Source organism: Tenrec ecaudatus, chromosome 12 (assembly GCF_050624435.1).
Source record: "Tenrec ecaudatus isolate mTenEca1 chromosome 12, mTenEca1.hap1, whole genome shotgun sequence".
NCBI classification, from domain to species: domain Eukaryota; kingdom Metazoa; phylum Chordata; class Mammalia; order Afrosoricida; family Tenrecidae; genus Tenrec; species Tenrec ecaudatus.
This window is the reverse complement of record NC_134541.1, coordinates 23,508,143-23,534,098: the sequence shown is the minus strand read 5'-3', so window position 1 is coordinate 23,534,098 and position 25,956 is coordinate 23,508,143. Positions and strand designations below refer to the sequence as shown.

Sequence of the window (25,956 nt, the reverse complement as noted above, 5' to 3'; positions counted from 1 at the left end):
GTGAGAAGCCATATGGAAGCTGTACTGGGGCTCACAACTGGACACGAGCAACCTCGTGGAAGAGCGCACCCACACGTGCAGACCTGAGGCCAGAAAGAGCTCCGCATGGCACGATCAGGCACAGGTGCAGGGTAAAAAGAGAATGGCTTTCCAACCGCCGGGGTATTTGGGAACCTTTCGGTGGGGAGGTGTAGTTGATGGTATTGGTTGACCCTATTGGCTGTGTTGAGCACACCTAGGTGACGTCATGAGCCTGGGCCTAGTTTGGGCCGCCCAGGTGTACCACCCACCTGGTTCAAGGGCTTGAATTGGAGCATGCTCAGTTAAGGTGTCCTAAAAAGCATTTAATGGTCACCTGAGTCCTTCCCAACCTCCTTTATGGGGGCCCGGGAGGGACACCCTCCCCCCCTTCCCTATTCTGGCCACCTCACAGTTGGAGTCAATGTGGGGGGACAAGGATTCTCAGTAGTTCAGCAGTTAAGATATCCTTTATGATGAGATTTTGTTTTCAGAGATGTGACCTGGTCCTGATATATGTAGACCCTATGAGAAAACTTGCTTGCTTTTTTACTTGGTGTGGATCCTGCATCCGGCTCATCCACCCCTGGATCTTTGGATTTGAGCCAAGGGTCTGCCATATTGCCTGCTGATCCTCAGAGTCAGCCGCTTGCTGGTTGACTTGCCGACCTTAGACTCATTTGCCTTTTGCCTTCATGCTGTTCTTGGGTTTATCAGTCCCTGCAGCTACGTGAGTCAGGAGCCACCTCCTCCTAACATCTGACCCAGGGATTTTGAACTTGCTCACATCTACAACTGTGGGAACCATTTCTTGGACACAAATCTCTCTCTCTCTCTCTCGCTTTCATTTTACCTTGATCCATACTCAATGCTCATAGAGGCAGCAGTCAAGAAACCCAACAACGAACTGCATTATAATGATCTCCAAAGTGAGGACTCCAGTGGGTGCACCTGAGTGTAGCCATAGCATTTCCAATCACCTCATATGCACAAGGGAAATGGACAGTGAATAGCAAGACTGAAGTTCTGCCTTTGAATTACAACATTGTCAAGGAATATTAACTTACTTAGGAATGTCAAAAGAACAAACAAATCTGCCTTGGAAGAAGTACAGCTAGATGCTCCTGAGAACTGAAGATGGCTGTGATAGTCCCGGTTGACTAGAGAAACAAACCCAGAGACACTCATGTGTATAAGGAAGAGCTTTATATAAAAGAGTGATTGTATATTAAGAAAACAACCCAGTTCAGATCAAGTCCATAAGTCTGATATTAGCCCGTATGTCTGATACTGATCTATAAATTCCTCTTCAGACTCACGACACACATGCAATGATGCCAAATGCAGGAAGATCACAGGCCAGTGGGCGGAAAGTCTTGTGGATCCAGTGGCAGTGGAAGCGTCTTCGTGCTGGTGTGAGTCTCTGCGTGGCTTCTCCAGCCCCAGGGCCCTGGCTCTATTAGTGTAGCTCCATGTGGTTTGTCAACAGGAATGTCTCAAAGGGAGAGAGACAGTGTATCTGGCCTCCAGTGAGCTATTTATCTCGGTCATGCCTCCAAATGATGTCATCAAGCTGCGATCTGACTGATAGGCTAGACTCCACCCCTTCGCAAGTTGACAGGAGATCATGTACCTGCCACACTGGGAAGACTTTGTTTCAAGTACTTGGACATGTTTTTAGGAGTGACATCGTACTTAGTGAAGACGAGGGTCAGCAAAAGAGAAGAAGACTCTCAATGAGATGGATTGACACAGTGGCTGTGACAGTGGGCTCGGGCATGACGGACATGGAGCAGGACTGGACATCATTTTGTTCCGCTGTACGGGGAGGGTCAGTGTGAGTCGGACCGGACTCAGCGACACCTGACAACACCAGCGTAGTACTGGCTTGTTGTCTCCCCCCTCTGCTCCCTTCTGTGGCTGCATCAAGGGGCACAGGAGAGTTGAGGACAATGACATTTTAGTCTGCTGCAGGGAGATGCAGCAAATAGTCCCTGAACACCCATGGGCTGAGGACATTCTCAGCAAATAACTTCCAAGTAGCATCCTTGACTCAATCTCCAACCTCCCGTCCTGGTTCTCCAGAGTCAGGAGCCAGGGCGAGCTGAGAACAATAAAGCTAAGAATTGCCAGCAGAAAGGCAGCAGGGCTCCTCCCAGGCCAGCCAGCTCCTCCCTGCTTTTCCATTTCCTGCAGCGCCCGCTGCCCTCTGCCCACCCAGCTGTCCTGGATCCTGCTCGGGAGCAGGCACGAGATGAGTGTTGCAGTCACACATGGGCAGCAGGAGGAGAGGATGCAGGGCTGGTCCCCCAGGGCAGGTTGGCCTGGATGACAGGCAGCAGATCTTGCAGCAAACTGTGCTAGGTTCTGCTCAGAGGCAACAGGGAGTCGAGTCTGTACCAGAAATGACAAAGGCAGACGCCAGCCAGCAAAACCCCCCAACCACCAAACAGGATGTGGGGTCCAGATAAAAATACCAGGCCTTATGCAGCTGCAGTGTCTACCCCACAGGTTGCAGAAGATCCCGCTCTGGGCAGGAAATGTAGCTGCTTTCAGAGGGGCGAGGTGGTGGAGTTGGGGGGACAGGAGGCTAGGTGGTCTAGAGAAGAGGAACCGCTGCAGACTTCAGGGCAAGGTGGGTGCCCCTTTCCTCTTTGGCAGGTGAGGGTGTGGGGGCTGATCTCCCAGTCCTCTACCAGCCACAGTCACATGGTTCAGCTGAGCTCTTCATTCATCGCTTCCTCTTCAGACTCCTGGGACCATGGGGCTTTTACAGTGAGTGTAAAAAGAGACTGTGGCTTAGAACATAGCTGGTGAGTCGAAAGCACTATACCAGGAATCGGCGGTCCTTTTCTATAAGGGGCCTGAAGATGGACAGTTTGAAGGCATGGCCTTAGGGTGACTGTTGTAACAACTCCACTCTGCAGAGGGCGCACCAGAGCAACCATCCACAGTAGACTCGCGAATACAAGTCCTTCTGCGGCTGTAATGGAAAGACAAGTGGGGGCTTTCACAAGCACATTTGTTTTCCCAGTGGAGGAGGCTCGAAGTCTGAATTCAGAGTGTTGGCCTGCGGTGGGGAAGCCTTCCTCCCGTGTTGCTTTGGGGGTTGGGGGTGGAGGGTGTTCTTGTCTCTGCTGTTTCTTGATTCCCTGGAGAACAGCATGTGGTGTGGCATCTGCCTTCCCCCAACCCTGCTGGCTTCCTCTGGTCCTTTTCTGTCTCCAAAGAGATGGACTCACAATGCTCCCTAGCCAGTGCGGTCTTGTTAACATGACAAAGACAGCCTATTCCCAACTGGGAGTCTAGCCACCAAACCCAAACCAAACTCACTGCCAGGTTGACTTCTGGGACAGGGTAGAACTGCCCCTGTGGGTTTTACAGGCCACAAATCTGGGTGGCAGCAGACTGTCACATCTTCATCCTGCAGAGTGACTGGTGGGTGTAAAGTGTCAGCCTTGTGGTTAGCGTCCCAACACACAGCCCACTATGATTCCAGATCTCCTGTCTGACCACAAAATTCACTGCCATCGTGTCCATGCCACTTGTCCATTGTGACCCCGAGGTACAGGAACCTGGGGACAAACTCTTTAAGGGAGTAGAAGCCCCCTTTGTTCGCTTGTGGAGTGACTGGTGGTTTCAAACTGCCGACCTCGCAGTCAACAGCACAACTTGTAACCATTACACGACCAGAGCTGCTCCATCAGAGTCACTCTTAGCAATCCTTCATAGGATTTCTGAGGCTGTAAATCTCTGTGGGAACAGACAGCCTGGTCTGCTTGAGGAGTCAGTCGCTCACTAGTGGGTTTGAACCACTAACCTTGAAGTTAGCAGCCCTGGACTTATCCGACAGGGCTGCCAGATTTACAATGTATTTTGGGGGTGGGGTTGGGGGGTACAATGCAATCTATAGCAGGATGTGTTACTATAAAACTTTATTTGTGGACCCTGAAATTTTAATTTCATATAATTTTGTCTTGAAATATATACATTTATTTATAATATAATTAATATATGTATATATATATATCAACTGTTTAAAAATAGAGAGACTTGTGATTGGTACAAAAATGAGCAGTCAGGCCATATCTGCTGGATGGCCCAGCCCTGCACATCCAAATGGATTCTGGTTATTGTTGCAATTTAACTTCCTACCCAGCTCAGGAATCTCTGTGTGAGCATTTCCTTCCTGGACACAGCCTGTTTGAGGTCTCCTTCCTGCACTGGAAGCTCAGCAGAAATACGGTGCCTCCCACATGTCTCTCATTCTGTGTGTGGAGAGGGGTCGGGGTGGCGGTTAGTGAGGTTTTAAATGGTCATTACAAAGGGAGTGCTTGCTTGGTTTTGCTTAGACAATAATGGCAACCATCAAAGAAGAATCACTGGCGACCACCACTCATACCTGAGGGCATCCCCCCCAGGAGGACGTGTGTGTTTCGAATGTATCTTTCTGATTTAGATCATGTTGGATACATTGTTAATCGTTGATTGGGCCCTGCCTTCTTTGGACCCTGCATGTGTAGACTGGAACGCCAAGGGCCTTATAGACTCAGTTACCAGGCCTGGTTTCCATCACGTTGCCCCTTGGTGGATTTGAACTGCCACTGTTTCCCCTGAAGCCTGAGCACTTAACCATTTGGGCCAGCCACGGACTCCTGAAGATATCATTCTGATTATGTTTCTGTTCTTTTAAAAACAAAACAAAAAACAGTTTATTGGGATATAATCCACAGATTCACCAGTTCAATAGTTCGATCCACAATCACCACTACAATCGGCTTTAGGACATTTTTTCATTATTGTACTAATGGTTATTAGCTCCCCATCTCCCCCACCCCATGTTTTTCCTTCTACATTCAGCACTTTCCCACATCGTTGGGAATTCCTCAATGAGGCCAGCGGCAGAATGCCCCCCAGCATTCTGTTCCGTGATTTCCCCAAGCAGTCTCCAATTGGGCAGCCATATGGATCTCTGCCAGGATGTCTCAGTCATAAGTGGTGTGTATAAACAAGGCCGCTGTGAACATCTTGCCCATCACTCTGGGCCCCGCTACTGAGCTTGTCTGTAGGGGCTCTGAGTGCTGGCAGTTCCTAGCACTGATATTCCCAACATGTTTTGCTTCGCCAGTGATGTAGTGCGTCGAATTTCCCTGCTGATTTGATTTCATCTTCCCCACTGCATCCCCTACCCTCACTCCAGGCAGGTTGAGGGTTGTGTTCTGAAGTCTTCTTATTCAGATCCACCTACAGGGGATGGCCCCCCTTGTCGCCTCCAGCCCGGCGCTGTAGTAGTGTTGCTGCCCCCGCTTCCTTTTTTTGTCTGCTCTCGCCTGCTTCAGATTTGGACGGCCTTTTATTTTTAGTCTCTCTGTTTAGTTTCCTCGGGATGTATCTCGCACGTTGTACACAATTGACTTTCCTTGACTTTTCCTGGGGTAGGGGTGGAGGGCGGGAGCCACCAAGCCTTGCTGCTCTGTGGGGGAGGCCAGGTGCTTCTTGTTCGTTGGTGTTCTTGGATGAGCTTGGGTTGTGGTCACCTTGTCTCATGCCTCGCAGCATCAGTGTTTCTGTGCCCCGTGTCTTTCACCGGGTGATGTTAGCTGTATTTGTAGGTTTGTTTGTTTTGTTTCTGTGGTTCCCAGCGATAGGAAAGTAGCACTTCTGGGTTTCCGGTTTTCCGAGTGGTTACCTACATGGTGGTCAAAGATTTTGCTTCATTTTCCAGCTAGGTGGAAGCCCAGTGGGGCTTGTCGATGTCCTTCCTCCCCGGATGCTGAGGCTGAGACGCATCTGCAGGAGAAGGCAACCTTGAGAGGCGGGCAGATGGGAAAGAGGAAGAGATGGCAAGGGGGCAGTGGAGCAGGACCCAGGGCACTAGAGGGAAGGTGCAAAGTGGGCGGGGGGGGGGGCAGGTATGCTGGGAGGGAGAGCTAGAGGTACCCTCTCCTTCACAGGCAACTTGTCTTCTCTGCCTAATTATGTATACAGATTCATCTTACTCTTGGCTTTATTGGGGGGGAAGGTCTCTTGCCATTCATTTTGACTGGACCCCACCCCCACCTCCAGACTAGAATTGCCTCTCAGAATGTTATTAGCTAAATCACCTGGGGCCCCCTATGTGCTATGCTGAAGGGGTGGGACAGAGCTCCAGAGTCATGGGGGTGTTGGGGGGATTTGCTGGGTTAAGAAATCGTGGACCAGTGACGCCTGCTTGGGAACTCTCGGAGCTGTTCGCTGTGATAATGCTGGGTGCAAGGCCATTTAGGTGTTTCTGTGTGTGACTCTCCTGTCTGGAAGGCGGGGGGATATATTTTATCTGTTACTTGCCTGGAGATAGGAAATCATTGGACTATTTCAAGTGGAGGCTGAGGAGAAGAGAGAGGAGAACAGTGAACAGCTAGTGCCCCAGAAGAGGAATGCAGGGCGCAGTGGGGAGCAGAGAAGTGGGATGCACGCGGTACCTTGGAGAGCTCCCTGCCGACCAGCTGGGCGGAGGAGGCAGAAGGGAGAACAGGTTCCAGGCTCTGCAGGGTAACCCAAGCAGAGATGCTGAGAAGTTCCATGGGTCAGCAGAAGAAGAACCGGTAGTTGTAGTGGGGTCAGTGGGGCCATGAATAGAACGGGGAAGTTCTAGAGCATCAGTTCTCAACCTGTGGGTCGAGTCCCCTTTGGAGGTCAAAGGACCCTTTCACAGAGGTCGCCTGAGACCATAGGAAAACACATATTTCTGATGGTCTTAGGAACCCAAACACCGCTCTTCTATCCATCTTCAGGCGGGTCCTCACACATGCAGACACGCCCACCTACGAGTACCCAATGTGAAGTATGCTACACCATACTTCAAGACAAACTTTCATTTATTTGTCATTAGAAATAAAGATTTTATAATATAAAATTACATATTGTTTTGTGATCAGTCACGATGCTTTAATGATGTTCAATTTGTAACCATGAAAATACATCCTTGCAGATCAGATATTTACATGACGCTTCATAACAGTAGCAAAGTGACAGTGATGACGTAGCAAGGAACATAATGTTATGGTTGGGGGTTACCACCACAGGAGGGTCACAGCATTAGGAAGGTTGAGAACCACTGGTCTAGAGACTTGCTCCCGTGCCAGCGGCACCCTGCCTTGCCTGCGTCTCTGACACGGCGCTGGCTGCTGAGGGCGAGGCGGACATGGAGAGCAGAGAGGAGCAGCGGACACAGGTGCAGCCCCTGCAGCTTCAGTGGCGTTGCCTTGCAGTCCACCGTGCCCACCTCCCAGCCTAGGCATCGGTTCCCAGGCAGTGCAGACAGTTTGCACTCACTGCCTCATCTCAGAGTTGCCAGGTTGAACTTGCTTGGTGTCACGGAGGAAAGGCCTGGGAATTTGCTTCCATGGCACTCCCAGCCAGGCAAACCCCCGGAGCAGCTTTGCTTGATTACACGCCTATCAGATGACGGACATGCGGACTGTCAATGCTTTGAGGCTATTATGAACACTGTGTACACACTGAGGACACTCAGGCACATGTCTTGGGTATTGTATTAAGATGGGTTATCTAAAGAAATAGAGACAGTGACATGCACATATGTATCAGGGCGTCCCCCGCCCAGTCTAATGCAGGTTCATGGATCTGATACTAACTGGAAACCTCTCCAGGCTCAGGCCTGTGATGCAGACAAGTGAAGTGGGAGGCAGGCAAGGAGATCACAGGCCAGTGGGTGCCGAGTTGGGTGGATCCAAGGTCGGTGAGAACATGGCAGGGCGCCGACAGCTCTTTGGCTGGTAGCCCACATGGGGCCACTCTTGGGGGCAAGCAGAGAGTTCCAGGCAAGCAGGGAAGGTGAAGGGCCAGAAAGAGGGGTTCCCAATGTCCCTCTTATAAAAAGAACACCCCCCCAAGACCAGAAGAATCATTAGGCTGTGACCTGATTGACAGGTTGGACGCCATCTCTACTTTCACCCAGGTTCAAGTTGACATAAAAATCTAACCGTCACAGGTGAACATATGCTTTCACCTGCCTTGGGCATAATAGATCCAGGAGTAGAATTACTGGGTTGTATGTAATTCTATGTTTAACTTTTAGAGGGACTGCCAAACTTTTCCCCAAAGAAGCCGCACTATCTTACGTCCCCACCAGTAGCCATGGAAGGCTCTATGTTCTCCTCATTTGCATTAGCACTTGACTGTGGGACCCTCCTTCTCAAATGGATCCTGACTGAACAGACCTGGGGCAGCGCAAGACCCGGCTCCCAGAGGCTAGCCTGGGGGTGGGATTTTGTAGGAAGCCCACAGGCCTCCTGTCCCACCCCTCCCTCTGCAACTGATTCATCACGCTGATCCTGGGTGAACTGCCCGGCAGTGGGGCGGGCTGCACCAACCACCGCTGATGCCACCGTTGGACTTGACTGCTCCCCAGCCCCAGGCGGCCGGGCTTCCCTGGCAGCAGCTATTTTTGGAGATTTCTGCAGCACGGATGAGCAGCAGTGGGAGTAAAGGGCGGAGTTGCTCAGTGGGGCAATTGGGGAAGCACAGTACAGAGAGGACCCAGCACAACTTGGAAAGCCAGTGGGGGCTGGGAGGGGGCTGCTTACCAAGAGCACTGGCCCTCCAGGTAGTGGCCGAGCAGCACCCTGGGGAGGGACGAAGGAGCTACCTTGACCATGCTTCAGGTGTTGGGTCCTGTGAGATGCTAGGCAGAGCAGACCTGGGGCCCAGGAAGGGAGCAGGTGGGGTTCGTGTGGACAGGCTTTTCTGGTGACAATGGTGCTGCTGGAGGCGGGTGGCTGGGGTGCTGAGAATCGGGGATGGGGTCTGTTGAGAGTGGAGAGACAACAGGAAGATAGACACAAAGGGTTCGAGCCCAGACTCCGGAGTCGATGCCAGAGCTGCCGCCTTTTTGTCCTGTGACTCGGGCCTAAGTGCTCACTTCTCTGTGCCTCCACGTCCTGACAGGTAAGTGTCAAAAACAGCAAAGCTGCTGCGGTGACTGTTGGTGACGACAGTGGTCTTTGTGGGCACCCCGTCACCCATCTATCCTGCACATCCCTCTAATCCCCTCTCTGGATCCAGGTTCGGCACCAACTTAGGAAAGTGACAACCCATTCAGTTTTTGGAAGGAGCTGGGCCTGCATCCAAAGCCTCACTCTGCCACTTGCAATCATTGCTTGTGTTCTCACTCGAGACTCAGTCTTTTCACCTGCAAAAAGGGACTCCTAGAAGTCACCACAGCAACCTAGAAGTCGATGCGACTCATAGCAACCCTGTAGGGCAGAGCAGAAGTGCCCTTGTGAGTTTCTGAGACTGTAATTGCTTATGGGAATAGAAAGCCTCATCTTTCTCCCATGGAGTCACTGGTGGTTCTGAACTGCTGACCTTGCAGTTGACAGTGACTGGTGGTTTTGAAGTGCTAGCCTTGTGGTTAACAGCCAGTTGTTACTCCTCCGCAGTCGAGCTGGCTGGATGTACACAAAATGCTCTAGGCACAGTGAGTGCTTTGTTTTTTAGGAAACGAAAGAAGTCAACGGGTGATCTGGAGAGGGTGTAGGATGTGGGTCAAGGTGGGTGGGAAGGGGTGTGATCTTACAGCATCTGAACCAGGGGCCAGGAGGCTTGAGAGCAAGAGGGGAGGGAGGAGGGCGGTTCTCCATCTATCTGGCCATGCAAGTCCTGGGGCCATGTGGCCATAGCTCAGCCCAAGGCACCCCTGGGAAACTGCAGGCTGCCCAAGGTCACCTCCGGGGACAGACCCCAGAGCAGGAACAGGAACTACACCTGTAGTCACCCATCACCAGCTAGTTGGGGCCAGCTGTCCCCCTGGGGAACGGAGTGGGTCAGGCTTGCCAGCCAAACACAAACTCATCAACAGCGACTTCTCCTGCAAAGGCAGCTGCTACCATCTCCCCGCTGAGAGGGCCTGGTTCCGCCTCCCTGCTGCAGCTGGACCCAGAGAGAGCAGATGGCCCAGCCTGGCTCAGATTCCAGCCAGATTGCCAGGGAGGTGTGGGTGGCGTGGGGATCAATGCTGGGGGCTGGAACACACACGTGAGGAGGGTCTGTGGGGGATGGGGAGGGGACCTAGGCCCAAGGCTGCTCTGAGCCCCCTGGGGAGACCAGGTCCCTTCTGGCCTGGTTGAGGGTGCTTGGAAGACAGTACATGTTGGTGACTTTGTTATTATAGTCCATGTACCCAGCACAAGATGGGCCACAGGCAGGAGCTCAGTATCTCTCTATCTATCTTTATCTTAATTAGCAAATGGCAATACCAGCTCTCAGGTAATGCCTTCCTCAGTTCTCCTAGCAGCCCATTTTACAGCTGAGCATAAAGAGTCCTTGGCCTTTGGCCACAGCTAAACAAATGTGCAAGGATCCGGTCACTTTGACATGGACGATCGAGCCTGGGAGTTGGCACTTCTGGGGCCAGGAGTAGGTATGGGCAAAGAGGGGAGGTGGTGGCTGCACCTGGCTGAAGGGGAAAGCTGTCCCTCCTGGCTATGTGCTCCCTGAGTCCCGGTGATCCCAGAAGGGCCCAAGTCAGTCCCCTTCACTGTGGAAGATGCTCAGAGAGGAAGCAGAGCACCTGGGAAAGTAGGCACCAGGCCCACTGGGTCCGGCGGGGCAGGCTGTGCACTGCATAACTCCAGGGGGTGCCATGAGGCCACTCATACCAACAGTGGGCACAGTGTCCCTGGGCTGCGGAAGTGGGCAATGCTACAGGTGGAGCTCACATCATGCAGGGCCTTGAAAGCCAGGGATTGGCAGATCTTTTCTTGGGAGATAGAGATTTTGAATGGGCTATGGCTGATGCTTATTTAGGGCTTTCAAGAGATGGGGCTACTCGTGCCACGTCTTGGGCTGAGACAGATGTCGACCAGTGGGGTCATTGCATCTTGGTGCCCCACACAGCACAGGGAGCACCCAGAAGTCACTGCTTAGCCTGACCCTCCAGTGGGGTCTCTCAGCCAGTAGGCCTGACTGACCCCTTGTCCCCATGGGATTTGAACCCTTGCCTCACAGGGGCAGAACCTCCCAGGAACACATCCCAGAGAAGGACACAGTAGCTGCTTCTACAGTCCCGAAGGCCCCTTGCCCGGCCTGGGGCATCCACACTGAAAGAGTGGGTCTCGGTGACCAGTGGCCTCGCTGGCGCCGCTTCACATGACCCTGTGGACAGCGCTGCACGCTGCAGACTGGAGCCATTCAGGGGTCAGCAGAATCCTGGGTGGTCTGCTCTGCTCATGGACAGAGTCTTAGTGCTTTGATTGATGGTCCTCGGGTTGGAACCTTCCTGTTGAAGATGGCGAGGCCCCGCTGTGAGCCAGGCCTCGAGTGTAGACCAGTCAGTACCAGGCTCCTGTCCTGTCTTCTTTGGGGCCTGGTAGCCAGGGGCAGACACACCCAGAGCTCTTCATCGTCTCCATAGTTACGCAATGAGAACTGCAGTGAGGCTATGAAGGAGGAGTACCTATGTGGGAAGGGGTCGGGGCAGGGGTCTGGCTAACAAAGCAGTCTTCAAGGGGCTCGCCCCTCCTTCCTTCCCCCTCTGCTCTTGGGTTCAGGGTGGAATGTGGGCCTGAGTGGGAGGGTGGGGGAGAGGTGAGGGGCATCATCAAAGCAGGAGGGACTGGAGGCCGAGGCTGGTGCTCAGGTGGGCTTCCTTCACCCCTTGCTCCCTCTCCACCTGAGGCTTGGACTCGCCTGAGAAGGAGCATTTGGTGCGCCCTGGGGTCACCCCCTGGTGTGGGGGCCTGCAGTGTTAGTAAATAGGAAGAGCTGCCCCATGGAGGGGGCTCACAGTCAAACCAGGGGCAAGACACTGAGCCACCCCAATTTCTCCACTTTGCCCCCAGGTCAGATGAGCACTGTCCCCTTTTGGCCAGTGAGAAAACAAGGGCACTGAGGGGTAGTGTCTTGACTGAGGTCACCAAGCCAATGGTGCCCATGAGCACCCTGTTTACAGAAGAATGGTGCCCACGAGCACCCTGTTTACAGAAGGTCATAGGTGACAGTGGAGGCCCAGAATCTGGTTGCAGGGCCCACACATGGGTGAAGCATCCGGTAAATTCCCTCTGAGCACAGTCCAGGGGTGCAGATAGCCTGCGGTCAGCCAGGGAGTACTGTGAAGCCCGCGAGGGCAGATGTATTTAGGTCCAAATGGAATACATGGCCTTAGTCATGTGATCTCCCTTTGGCCCCACTGTAAGTGGTTTCCACGGTTACTCTTTTCTGCTTTCTGTCCATTGAGGCTTCCCTGTGTGGGGTCTGATCATGTTGTTGACTTCTGTTATTTGTTTGCTTCCTGCTTGTGTGTTGTCCGAGTTTCTGCATATAAAATCCAAGATGGGGAAAGCTATAGAGACAGTAACTGGATTAATAGTTACCTAAGGCAACTTGCTAATGCCGTGACCCTTTCATACAGTGGTGACCCCCCAACCGTAACATTTTCATTGCTACTTCATCACTGTCATTTTGCTACTGTTATGAATCGGGCGACTCCTATGAAAGGGTCATTTGACACTCAAAGGGGTCACGACCCACAGGTTGATAATCACTGACCCAAGGGCATGGCCAGGGAGGGTCGAGAGGGGGACTGGGGAGCTAATAACAAGGAGAATGAGAAAACAATGTTCTGAAGCTGATTGTAGTGATGTTGGCACAACTCTTCTTAAATAGGATTCAACGGTTACTTTGTATGACATGTGAAGTAATGCCAATAAAACTATTTAAAGGGGGGGGGGAGGAGAATGACACTCATGTTTGAACCCAGGCCACCTGACACCGGTGTCTGCTTTTGACATCCAGAATAGACCCTCCTCCCCTGACAGTTAAGAAAACCCCCTTAGCTCAGTGCCCGGCACACCGATGTCCTCAGTAGCATCATCAGTTGTTGGTATCTGTTATTATTCCACAACAAGACGGGTCATGCCACTGGCCTCTTGGAAGCCTTGGACCACAGCCCTATCTCCTGCAACTTAGTCTCCTGATCTGTGAAATGGGGAAGCTGTTCATGCTTACTGTGCGGGCCCCTGTGAGAAGTGGGTCAGGCCGTTCATGTCAAGAACTGGGGAGGGGGGACTATTCCTTGGGGGCCTCACCCTTGCCGGCCAGTGTATGGTAGAAACTCACTCCTGTCCCCTCCTGTTACAGTACGCTACTTCCTGAAGAATAAGGTCAGTCCCGATTTGTGCAACGAGGATGGACTCACAGCCCTGCACCAGGTAAGGCCGGCTAGGCTCCCCAGCTGTGTGCATGCGTCTCCCTGCCCTGCCCTGCCCAGGTGCTCCAGGGAGGAGGAAGAGACAGCCAGCCACTACAGCTGCCCATCTGAAAGGCTCTTGTGTACCACTGTACCACTGAGATGGGTGTATCTTACACACATTCCCATAGTTCTCGGGACACACACACACACACACACACACACACACACACACACACACGCGCGCGCCCCAGGACAGGGAGCCTTTGTTCCCTGCCCAGCAAAGGGCTGGACCATAAAGTCAGTTTGTGTGGATCAGAACCGGCCACACAGCACATTCACACCGAAGGCGGCCTGGCCGCCCCCACAACCAATGCTGATTGGCCTCGGGCTTATGGGCACTGTCCAAGGTCATGTTGCTGTGAACTGTGTTCTCATAGCCACATCCTTCTCCGGGCAGCATCATAGAGCCAGCCTGCCTGCGGGGGAAGGGGTTTCCACCACTCCCTGGACCTTGAGGCAGCCCCTACCCTGGTGCCCAGCCTCCTACCCAGCCCAGGCACTGTTCTTCCTCCACTTGGTGGCCACAGGAATGCCCAAACCAAGAACAGGCTCATGTCACTCAGAGCTCTCCAGTGACTTCTGGGCTGAGGCTGAGCCCACCAGCCTCATGCTATGGCCTGCTGCCCGGCTCCATGCACCCGGGTCTCCAGCTTCTCAATCCTCACACCCACTGCTCCTCCTGACAACGTGTCATGCAGACTGGATGTTCCTGTCCATCCTTGGTAAAGTGAGAGCTGGGCACTGGGTGCACCCTTCTAAGCAGCCTCCTAGCCAGAGCTTGTCACTTTACCCCATCGTGTGATGGTTTGATGTGGGTCTCCCTGCAGCCAAACTGAGAGCCCCTGTTCCTCTTCCTCCTCCTTGCTGGGAGCATACATCAGGTGCTCCTCAGGACATGCTAAATCAGGGACTGGGCTCACTGAAGCTCCCTGTGCACATGAACATTCGGGCAGCCTGGTTAGAGGGCAACCAGGCCCACACAGGGCAGGGGAGGCCTATTGCTGGGTTAACTCATTAACCCCCCTGGGGGTGGGGCATGTCCTCAAGTGGATGTGGAACCAGTTTATTCCAACACTGAGACTTGGAGGAGAACGAGAATCTCCATTGTAACAAGATCCTTGGTGATCCTTATGTTGACACAGCTTCTCAGCAGGGGGTCACACTGGGCTGCACCCACCCTCGTGTGCGTGTGTGTGTGTGTGTGTGTGTGTGTGTGTATCCTGTTGGTTCCCTATATCTTCTCTTGGCTTCTGTCCCCGAGGCTTTGGGCACCTGTGCCAGGGCATTGCCTCAGTATACCCTGGACTCTGCCATGGGAATGCTCCCCAACTCCCCACTGGCAACTACCAGCCACAGGCAGTGACCGGTGGCTATGAGCGTGTGACCCGCTTCCTAGGGAGGCATTTGGGGTAGGACACTCATCAGCTGTGTGACCCTGAGCATGTCGCTTAACCTCTCGGGATCTGTTATCTCAGTTGTAAACGAGGATAACAAGCACCTGTCTCACGGAAGTGCTGTAAGGGTTCAAGTGAACGTGGGTGGACGGAACCCTTCCGACATCCCTTGGCAGCAGTAACTACTGTTGCTGCCGTGTGAAATCCAGTGGTGTCTGCTCCCTGCAAAGTTCTTCCCTTTGGTATTTCCTTTCACTAGCTCCTCAGAACAACCTCCAGGGGCGCTGTTATCCCCATTTGACAGATGAGGATACAGAGGCCCAGGGGCAGTACTGGCCCCAGAGCCTGCTGCCATCATGGGAGGGCGCTGTGGCCACACAGGAGACACGAGCCACTTGAAATTGATCACTTGAAATGTGGCTCGTATGACCGAGGAAGTGACATTTTCATTTGTTCTTAATGAATTGCAATAAATGCTCACCCCCAGACAACACGGCACGGTATGGGGAGCTGATCTTTCTGTGCTCAAGGTCAGAAGGATCTGGGATTCGATAGGAGACAGTCTGATGGCGGAGTGTGAGCTTGGAACCACAAGCCCGGTGGTCATGGTGGCTCCCCCTACTCTGAGCCCAGGTCTTCCTCGAGTTCCTGGCCCTGCAGTGGTGGCCCCTCTGGCCAGCTCCAACCCACATCCCACCTCTCTCCTGATGGTCAGCTGGGTTCCCGGAACCAATCTCTCCTGTGGGTTCCTGGACTCCTGGTGCAGGGGTGGGGCTTCTGATCAGTCAGGGAAGTGGAAACTCAGGCTGCTGAGCGAAGCCCCGGTTTGCGTCCCCCCTCCCCCCCCCATTCACCTTGGCCCCATTCAGGGAACTCTCAGTTTTCTGTGCTCCTCACTTTGCCCCTGTGGCCTGTGAGCTGCAGCATGCGCCCCCTTGCTGCATCCCGGTCCTCTGCTGGGGACAGGCCCTGGGAGGGAGCCAGGCAGGGTCCTAGCTGTGAGTTCAGACACCTCAGAACAGAGGTGAGGCAATGTGCTCTGCCCTGGGATGGAGGTAAGCAGAGGGCTTTGTGGGAGTTCAAAGCACGGAGCAGAAATACCCTGACTCAAAGGGGAACTAAGAAAGGCTTCCAAGAGGAAGGGGCACTAGAACTGGGTCTTGAGGGGCGAGTAGGCGTTTGCCGCTAGAAAAGGGTGAGGAAGAGAGATTCCTGACAGAGAGAGCAGCGTGAGAAAAGGCCTTTCAAGTTGACCGTATGGGACAGAGTAGAGCTGCTCCCTCGGGTTTCCGAGGCTGTAAATCTCTCCTGGAGGAGACAGCCTCGGCTTTCTCCCAAGAAGTTGCTGGTAGGTTTGAACTGTGGACCAGATGGTGAGCAGCCCCATGCTGACCCGACAGGGCCCCGAAAGCGCCCTCTGGAGCGTTTAGCGTCCAGGGGTCTCATCTCCATGGGATTGATGGGAGACCGGGTAAAGGAAAACAGAAGAGCCTTCGGAGGATTGGAGACTGGCTCGTGTTGACTCCATTCCCAGAGCTTACCCAGAGACGTGTGCATCCAGGCCTCCGAGAGCCAGTTTCCTGTCCGTAAAACGCTAGCAGGAAGGCGTGCGTGATTGTGATCACGCGGCTCTTGTTTTATCTGCGCTGTGCATGCGCCCTCTCTTCAGTTTGGGTGCCATGGAGCCAGAGAGGCCAGGCGGGTGGATTTACTGCTTGTCAGCAGGGAGCCTTCCGGAGAGAGGGGACAGCCCCTCCCAGTTGGAGATGCTGGGTGCTCAGTGACTGGGAGGGGGGTGGGGGTGGTGTCAACACCAGGGCAGTGGGGGCGGGGTGTGCGGGACGTTCCCCTGGGTGAGCAAGGGAGGTGGGAAGTGAGGAGGCAGGCAGGACGAGTCATCCCAACTGCCAGGTGCCATTTCCCACCTTGGAGACGGCCAGCCGGGAGGTGTTCTCTCCCCCCACCCACCGCCCCACCCCTTCCCTCGGAGCGTTCTCACCCCCACACTCAACCCCTACCCAAGCCCTTGCTCAACATGCACCTCCCCCTCACCCGTGTTCTCGGCAGCTCCTACGGGGGTGGGGTGGGGGGGGTGACCCTCTGGCGACTCCCCGGTTGCGCTCCTCCTCCTCCTGCGACCGGGGACTCCCCCAGACCCATCTGCCGGCCGAGGACTTTGGTCTTTGGGTGCCGCTTCACTCTGGCACGTTGGGGCTCTCTGCTGGCGGCGCCATGCCACTGCAAGGTGTCCAGACCACCTGCGGCAGCCGCGCTCGGCTTCAGACCTGGCCAGCCCCAGACTGGCTGGCACAGAAAGAGAATCTGGGTCCCTGGCACCATCTGTGCAAATGATTTCCCCTCCTACAGTCCCACATGTCCCCTGGCGCCCAGCCCTGCCTGCGCTGGGGGCGCGGCGGGGGGGGGGCGCGACGGAGTGCCGCCCGCCTGAGCCCACATCCACCTTGGACCTGGAGTCACACAGGTGCCCTGGCTGCTTCCGCTGCACCCAGTCACTTCTCCTGCCGCTGCCTTCAGCGCAGCAGGCCCGGCCACCATCATCCCTTCACTGGTTCCTTGACCCTGAGAAAAGGCACAGGCAACCTGTTCTCCACACACTGCCTGGGGAGGGGATTTTAAGAAGCAAGTGTGATTGCGCCAGTCCTTACCTGGATGGGCCCTCGAACCCCGACCCCGCCATGCCCCAGGCCTCTGGGTGCTCTAGAGAAAGGCCCTCCTGCTGTCTGGGGAGGGCTGGGGGCCAGGCATCCTTTTCTGCTTCTCATTCAGTCCTTCTCTCTCCCTCCCATACTTGGGCCTCTCTGTGTCCTGGGGGCTGTCATTTCCTGTCCCTGGACTTGAGGAGGCTCCATTGGCTGTCAGAGCCCTGTGCTCTCTCTGACAGGAATTGGGGGAGAGTAGGCTACATGCTCTTGACCCTGAGATGACAAACTTGTGGTCAGTGCCCTGAGGGCAAGGGCCCAAACAAGCTCATCTCTTCACCTGGGAAGTATCAGATCCTCTGGAGCTCCCATGGGCATCTGGGGGTGTGGTGTGTGTGTGTGTGTGTGTGTGTGTGTGTGTGTGTGTGTGTGTACACGTACTAGAGAGAGAGACAGACTTCCCAAAATCAGGCATTCCTAAATCCAAAATGTTAAACTGACCTGGGGTCATGCCTTGGAGGCTGATTCTGGAAAGGGGAATTCCCCTACCCCCAAAGAGACACACACACACACACACACATACACACACACACACACACACACACACTTCTACTTCAACCCAAGCTGTCCTGCCTAGTTCAAAGAGCCTAGGTGGTTCTAGGGATAGGCATTGGGCTGCCAACCACAAGGTCAGCAGTTCAAACCCCCCAGCTGCTCTGTAGGAGAAAGATGAGGCCACCAGCTCCCATGAAGAGTCCTGGATTTCATGGCAGAGGGTTTGGGTTGTGTTTTGTGTGTTAGTTCTTTCTATAAGTTTATTTGAAGAAAAGCTTCTGGAGTTTTAAACAAACAAACAAAAAATGGTTTAAAGTCTCATTCAAAATGTCCTGTCTGACTAGCGATTGCTTTATACTCAGCAGTGTTGAGCACCTTTCAGTTTTCATCTTGTGGGCTGTTTACCTCCCTCTTACTCCCAAGATTAAGTGACTTGCCCCTGGTCACACCAAGGGACACCCCCTTCCCCCCCCACACACACACAACCTCTGTGCTTGTGGCTGCTTCCTGGGCGGGGGGACCTGGCCTGAGGAGCCCTGCTTTGTGCCTCTCACAGTGCTGCATTGACAACTTCGAGGAAATTGTGAAGCTGCTCCTGTCCCACGGTGCCAATGTGAATGCCAAGGACAATGAACTGTGGACGCCCCTGCATGCCGCGGCCACCTGCGGCCATATCAACCTGGTGAAGATCCTCGTCCAGTAGTACGTGCGCCCCTGTCCCACTGGCCCTCTCCTCTCCCTGCACCCGCCCCTGCCAGCCAGCCTGCCACCAGCTGGGTCCCGCTGGGCCCCGTCACAGGCTTGGTCTCTCAGGGTGACTTGTTTTCCCCAAACCCTTTCTCCCTCTCTGTCTCATTCTCTGCTGGACCCCTTTCCTCCCTCCTCCTCTTCCTCTTCCTCCTCCTCCTCTCTCGTCCTCTTTCTCCCCCTCCCTTTTTCTTCCCCCTCCCCTCCTCCTTTTCCTCCTCTCTCCTGAGTGTATCGTTCCCCTGGTCTCTGGCTCTCCTTGATCCTGCCTCCTCTGTCTCAGCCCGTTCAGCCCCCTCCTCCTGCTCTTCTCTCCGCTATTGCCTCTTCCGCTCCTTCTCCGGAATTTGTCTTCCTGAGCTCCACTGGGTGTTGTCAGTTTTATTTCTTTCACCATCATAAAAACCACCACAAACAGAAAAGCAGAAGTAGGCAGCATGGCCCCTTAACCCAGCATACTCCCTATCACCAGGGAGGATGCTGACCTCTGTCCTCAAGGGCCTAGTTGCTGGTTCAGCAACAGGGCACAGGTGTGTGTGTGTGTGGGGGGCTCTGCAGGGATCGCTTGGGCCCTATCAGCAAGAGCCCCTGGGTGTGCAGCTGCTGCTGAGTGGTGGGCAGAGCCAGGCACCACACGGGGTTCTGGGTGCTCAGGTGCCCCTTGAGGGTTTGGGACGGTGGTCAGAGGCCAGAGTCCTCTTGGCTCCTTACCCTATCCCTTTCTCGGCAGCGGGGCCGACCTGCTTGCAGTCAACTCGGACGGAAACATGCCATACGACCTCTCTGAGGATGAGCCCACCCTGGATGTCATCGAGACTTGCATGGCTTACCAGGGTAAGGGTGGCCAAGGGCCGAGGGGACACCACCTGGCCTGCGATGGGCGTCACTTACAGAGTAGCTAGCTGCTTGCTACACAAACGGTGTTAGCGGCCAGACTGACTGACCATCCAGAGGAGGATAACCCAGTGGTACAGCACCCCGCAAAGGGAGGTGTCCTTTGTGTCCCTGGCACCACAGGCAGCCTCAGCTGGCCTGCGCACCTCCTCATCAGCTGTCACAAGCTGACTCGGTAAACACACACAATAAAGATAGCGCCTCATTTGGGAAACTGATATAAAACCGAGAACATTTGGTACGTCCGCTCTGTGCCAGCCGCCATGCTGGCTGCCAGGGCTCAGATCAACAAGCCCAGAGCTGTTGAGCCGTTTGCAGTTCCCCAGTGAGAGCGGCCTCCCTGCCGGAGGCCCGCCCCAAGACCCAGCATGGCTTCCGAATGGGTGCTGTGGAACTGCACCCACGCTCGACACAATCAGGCTGTTCGCGGGGGACATAGCCATGGTCTCTTGTCGGCGCCCGAACCATGGGCACAGCTTCCGCTACTGCGGGTCTCCAGAGTTGCAGGATGGGGAACCAAGCCAAAGCAAATTCACATGCCAGCCTCCCGGAGCATGCGCAGTCTGGTGAGGAGCCGGGCAAAGGATTCGACACTGGGACACGCCAACATTTGCCAAGTGGGAGTGAGAACTTGGGGAGAGAGGGTGCTCGGAAGGTGCCCTGGGTGGGGTGATTCTGCCTGGGGACAAGAACGTGAGTCCATTGGACAAGCAAGTGGCAGGGATAGAGGAACGGCATGCCCTGGAGTGACTGACATGAGCGCAGGGCCATTAGGTGCCCGGCAGAAGGGCCCTCGTCCCGTGTGCCAGTGTGTAGCATTTGTGTTCATCAGACTGAGGGCACGGTGACCGGTGGGCTGGTCTTTCTGGGCCTTTGATTGGCAGACCCCAGGAGACAGGAGGTTATAACTACGGCCCCTCCCACTCTTTTCGCCCCACTCCCTTGGGGCTGCCTCGAGGAGGGTGAATAAGCCCCTCTTTCTCTGTCACAGGCATCACCCAAGAGAAAATCAACGAGATGCGATCAGCCCCCGAGCAGCAGATGATCGGGGACATCCATTGCATGATCGCGGCTGGCCAGGACCTTGACTGGATAGATGGCCAGGGTGCCACACTGGTGAGGAGGCGGGCCAGGCGGGTGTGGGCTGGGGGCACCAGTACGGAGGCCAGTGCTCCAGGCAACCCAACCTGCACAGACAGCTAGGACCTGTCTGTGGTCTAGGACCCCTTGGGTGCTAGGGTGATCCCAGAAATGGGGCAGAACAGGGACCTGTTTCTGAGCAGCTGGCCACTCATAGCTAGGGCTGGGGTCTGGAAGGCTGGGCAAGAGGAGGTGTGGCCCTCCCATCTACCTGTTCCTTCTCCGGGTTTCTCCTCCTGTAGGCTCCAGGGCTCCCCTCTAAGTCCATCATCTCTCCCTCCTCCAGCCCAGCACACCAGTCAAACACCCGCCATGCCACCTTGCTTTGCACTGTCTGCTCCCTGCCTCACTGCCTCCTCCCACAGCTCTAACTGCCTCATCAGCTCCTGTTGACTTTGCTTCCCTAGTCTCTCCTCTGGATGACCTGACTTCAGAGGCCAGACACCCCTGTCACCCATCCATCTACCGGTTCATCCGTTGATCTGTCCATCAGTCTGCCCGCTTGTCTGTTCCTCCACCCACCAGTCTATCCATCTATCCGTCCATGCATCCATCATCCATCCATCCATCCATCCATCCATCCATCCATCCATCCATCCATCATCCATCTGGCATTCATTGGTAGCCCCTTTCTTCCTTCTTCCCTCCCTGTCTTTCTTTCTGTCTTCCTCCTTTCCCAAATCCCATTGCCTTAACCGCATGAGCCCTACGACCAGCCGCAGGAGAGAAGAACTCATGCCTCTCTTTCCCCTCGTAGGCCCATACTTCAGATACAGCCATTCCCTGGAGTGTGGCTGGAATCGCCACCTCATTCTCTCCTGGCTCCATGAGTGCTCTAGGATTTGGAGGGGGGAGAGGGATACCCAGCCTCCAAGTGTGGAGTCAGCCCCGCAGGGAATGCTCACCTCTTTCTTCTCCTCCAGCTGCACATAGCTGGGGCGAACGGATACCTGCGGGCAGCGGAGCTCTTGCTGGACCATGGTGTGCGGGTGGATGTGAAGGACTGGGACGGCTGGGAGCCCCTGCACGCAGCTGCCTTCTGGGGACAGGTAGTTCCCCCCACACACAGTGCTGTAGGGCCGGCCAGGACAGGGTCAGCTTGCTGTCCCCAAGTCTCTGGGGCTGCCAGTGGGTTCGAGAGAATCACAGGATCCACTTAAGGTGCCGAGTGTGTTTAGTATGTGGGATTTGAAAAGGCCCAGAGAACTTGCAAATAAACTTGATAGGTTACATCCTGATGGGATGATAGTCCAGCTGCAAAAACTGGAAACCACCAATGATTCTGCATTAAGCCCCCTTTCTTCCCTGGAGAGAACACCCTTGATTGTAGTCTCCCCGAGTCCTCTGGCAGCTGTAGACTCATGGCTGACTCCTTTCCCAGCCACTTGACTTGGCTTCAGCATTCCAGAAGGAGTTGCCACGCCTTATGAAGGCCGTTCCAGCTGCCAGAGTTGCCCCCCTGGGCTCCAGGCTGTCGGACCTTCCCTGGGAATCAACTCTGTCCCATCATTCTTTGGGTTATATCACAAGAGGCCTTGGCCACTTTCTCCACCTTCTAGACTTTCTGGACCCTGGACAGGGTGGGACACGGTCTGCTTTTTGTGTTTCAGATGCAAATGGCCGAGCTCTTGGTGTCCCATGGGGCCAGTCTCAGTGCTCGGACGTCCATGGATGAGATGCCCATAGGTAAGGCCAACATAAGACCCGGCACATCGTCAAATGTCCACTTCCTGTGTCTTGGAAATGAACTCGCATGTCACAAAAGACTCCAAGTCTACTTTCAGTTTACTCTCCCTTCTTTTGCTGTAGCCGCTCAGACCAATCTTTAGACCCAAGCGGTAAGGAATCTAGAGGTTTTTTGTTTTGTTTTTTTAAGGCTGCAGGCCTTCCCCTTGTCTTATTTGTTTATCAGTCTCTTGACTGGTGAAGGGATGAATGACTGATGGATGAATATGTGATGGGTTGGTGTGTGAATTGGCAGATGAATGAATGAATGAATGAATGAATAACTTACTGGAAGGTAGAACAGTAAACTGTCTGATGGTTGGATAGATAAACATATAGAGAATGAAGACTTGAAGATGCAACTGGATAGATAAGTGGATGACTGGGTGGACTGATAGGTAGATGTGATGATGGATGGATGGATGGATAGATGGATGGATGGAAGGATAGATGATGGATGGATAGATGGATGGATAGAGCAGGAATCGGTTGAAAGAAGACTGGGTTGGTAAGTAGGTAGATGGGTGAGCAAGAAGGCCTTGGGTGGGTTGAGTGGGTGGGCTCACGGATGTCTGGGCGTCTTCACATGACTTTGCTCCTGGTACGACTGGGGGGACCTGTTGTCTTGATACTCATTCTTGGAGAATGAAGGCTTCTCTTGGAAATAGTCAGAAGTGGGAGCATTCGGGAACCTAGGAACGATGACAACTCATGGCACCTGGCTTCCCAGCCTTAGGCTTCTCTCGGGATTGGGCTGTCACCCCTGAGTCGGGCTGATATTGTGTCGTCCCCTCCCTGCGGGGAAGTGCCAAGGGGAGGACTTTCAGGGGACTGGTGGCCGGTCCCTTTAGGTAGAATGCGCTTGTGGGCCCGAGCTCCCCATCTGGCGCCCCGCTCACACGGGCTCCCTGTCCCCCACAGACCTGTGCGAGGACGAGGAGGTCAAGGTGCTGCTCCTGGAGCTGAAGCACAAGCATGACGTGATCATGAAGTCCCAACTGAGGCACAAGTCCTCCCTGAGCCGGAGGACGTCCAGCGCCGGCAGCCGCGGGTGAGTTGGGGGCCGGGCAGCCAGACCTGCCCATGCTCGCTCTGCCTCTGGCATCCTGGTGCAGCCACCCAGCCTCCCCTGTGTCCCCTCAGGAAGGTGGTGCGTCGAGCCAGCCTGTCGGACAGGACCAACCTGTACCGGAAGGAGTACGAGGGCGAGGCCATTCTCTGGCAGCAGCGCAGTGTGGCTGAGGATCAGCGGGCCTCGGCCTACAACGGGGATATCAGGGAGACCAGGACGGACCAGGAGAACAAGGACCCTGTAGGTGGCCCTGCCCCCAACCCCCAACCCCCCCAATGGCAGCCGCTGCCTTGGCAGGAAGTCAGCCTCCCAGCCTGGTCGTGGCTCCCCATCTCAGAGCCTACAGAGTGGACTTGGCTGGGCGGCGCCCCTAGTCCACCAGGAGGCAGCTGAAGGGCAGAAATGACTGTGGTTCTGAGGCCGTCTGAGGCATCTCCCCCTGCCTTGGGGTGTAGAGCCAGAGCGGACACCTGGTGGGAGCTGTCTGCAAGTGGGAGGGTCGTAACCTGGGGACTGCCTGCCATGCATTCTGCTTCACGGCTGTGTAGAATTCCGAGGCTTGAATGTACTGCAGCTTTGCTGTCCAGTTCTCCAACCACGGGCATTTCCATTGTTCCCAGTCGGGGGCGACCAGGAACACAGCCTCTGGGAACTCACCTGTGCTTCCTGGCGGTTCAGAAGCACAGTCTAGGCCATGGGGTGGGCAAATGTTTAGCATTCGTAGATGTGACCAAGCCGCCTTCTGAAGGGGCTGCACCCACCTGTCCTCCCATCGTTGGCAGGGCGTCCGAGTTTCTTGCTAACCCTTGGTCTGTCCAGCCCCCGGGTCAGCAAACAAACCTCGGCTCGAGAGCCATGTGCGGCTCTTTCAGTACAGGCATATGGCTCTGAAGTCAGACGGCACATCTTTCAAGGGTAGCATCCAGATCATGGCCATTTCATTTGTTCCTAAAAATATGCTTACGGCTCTCGCAGAATTTTTCAGTTGTTGGGAGGGGACAGGATTGGGCTCTTATACCTCAAAACATTTTCCAGTGTGATAGGTACAAATGATGCTTGGTTGTTTTAATTTTTTATGTTACTGGTTATTAGGTTAAAAGGAGCTCTGGTGGTGTAGTGGTGATGTATTGGGCTGCTAACCACAAGGTCAGCAGTTTGACACCACCAGCCGCTCCCTGAGAAAGTAGGGGCTTGCGACTCCCATAAAGAGTTATTGTCGGAAAACCACAGGGGGCAGTACTGTCCTGTCCTGTGGGGTCACTGAATCAGCATTAAGTTGATGGTAGTGAGTTTGTTTGTTTGGTGTTGTTAGGTTGAGTCGTATTTATCGATATGTCTACATGTGTCTGTACATGTATGTGCATGTAAATCTTTGGAATAGAAACAACGGCTAATATGTACTAATATATAACTCACAGTAGTACATGCATGTGTGCACACACACATGTATAATTTGTGCATGTAAATGGTCAACATGTTTGGCTGCCATCTGCTTCTGGAAACTCCACCATTGAAAAGCATGTGGGACTCAGTTTTTCTCTGACCCCCATGGTCACCATCGAGGGAAGTAGTTTGGGCTTTTCCTGTGTGTACTTCCCAGGAGGGGAAGTTGGGAGGGAGCCAGGTCAGAAGAGCGCTGACTTCAGCACAGGTGCCAGGTGGGTGGCGGGCTCCCACCCTTCAGCCAGCTAGTAATGGTGATGCTGTCCTTCTCCCTCCCAGAACCCCAGGCTGGAGAAGCCGGTGCTGCTCTCCCAGTTCTCCACCAAGATCCCCCGGGGGGAACTGGACATGCCCATGGAGAATGGCCTCCGGGCTCCAGTCAGTGCCTACCAGTATGCACTGTCCAATGGCGACGTCTGGAAGGTACATGAGGTGCCCGACTATAGCTCGGCCTATGGCAACCCTGGCCTGGCCGACGCTGCCCCAGCGTGGAGCGGCTACAAGGAGCAGAGCCCCCAGACGCTGCTGGAGCTGAAGCGGCAGCGGGCTGCAGCCAAGCTGCTCAACCACCCCTTCCTGAGCAGCCACCTGGGCGGCAGCATGGCCAGGACGGGCGAGGGCAGCAGCGAAGGCAAGGCTCCCTTGATTGGGGGCAGAACTTCCCCGTACAGCAGCAACGGGACCTCGGTGTACTACACGGTCACCAGTGGGGACCCCCCACTCTTGAAGTTCAAGGCGCCCATGGAGGAGATGGAGGAGAAGGTCCACGGCTGCTGCCGCATCTCCTAGTCCCTGAAGGCCTGAGGGTGGGTGGGGAGAGATGGCTGGCCAGCAGGACCCCCCTGGGGGCAGATGGCTCCAAGGGCAGCTGCAGGGAGGTGGGCTTTGCCGTCCAGAGGAGTGCTGTCCTCACCTCTAACCCAGCTGCCCTGCCCACCCCACCCCTCACCCCACCCCGCTTCCTGTTGCATTGTCCGCCTGGCCTCCTGACTCCCCCTGCTGTCAGATTTGGGGAGGGCGGGCTTGCGATGACAGTTCTGCACTTGGGAGACTTCTCTA

General features: G+C 54.7%; 1 protein-coding gene across 2 annotated transcripts in view; it reads left to right on the top strand.

The window, feature by feature from the left end:
• The window catches only part of PPP1R16B (protein phosphatase 1 regulatory subunit 16B), a 65,416-nt gene extending 39,730 nt beyond the window's left edge, over positions 1-25,686 (top strand). The window contains exons 2-10 of one of the 2 annotated variants that reach the window (XM_075527770.1): positions 13,156-13,226; positions 18,433-18,578; positions 19,354-19,457; positions 20,509-20,633; positions 21,581-21,706; positions 22,268-22,343; positions 23,304-23,433; positions 23,526-23,694; positions 25,177-25,686. In XM_075527770.1, coding sequence (XP_075383885.1) covers positions 13,156-13,226; positions 18,433-18,578; positions 19,354-19,457; positions 20,509-20,633; positions 21,581-21,706; positions 22,268-22,343; positions 23,304-23,433; positions 23,526-23,694; positions 25,177-25,686 — 1,457 coding nt within the window. The remainder of the gene's footprint in view (positions 1-13,155; positions 13,227-18,432; positions 18,579-19,353; positions 19,458-20,508; positions 20,634-21,580; positions 21,707-22,267; positions 22,344-23,303; positions 23,434-23,525; positions 23,695-25,176) is intronic. The other variant, XM_075527771.1, reaches the window with a different exon arrangement.
• Positions 25,687-25,956: the final 270 nt, after the last annotated feature.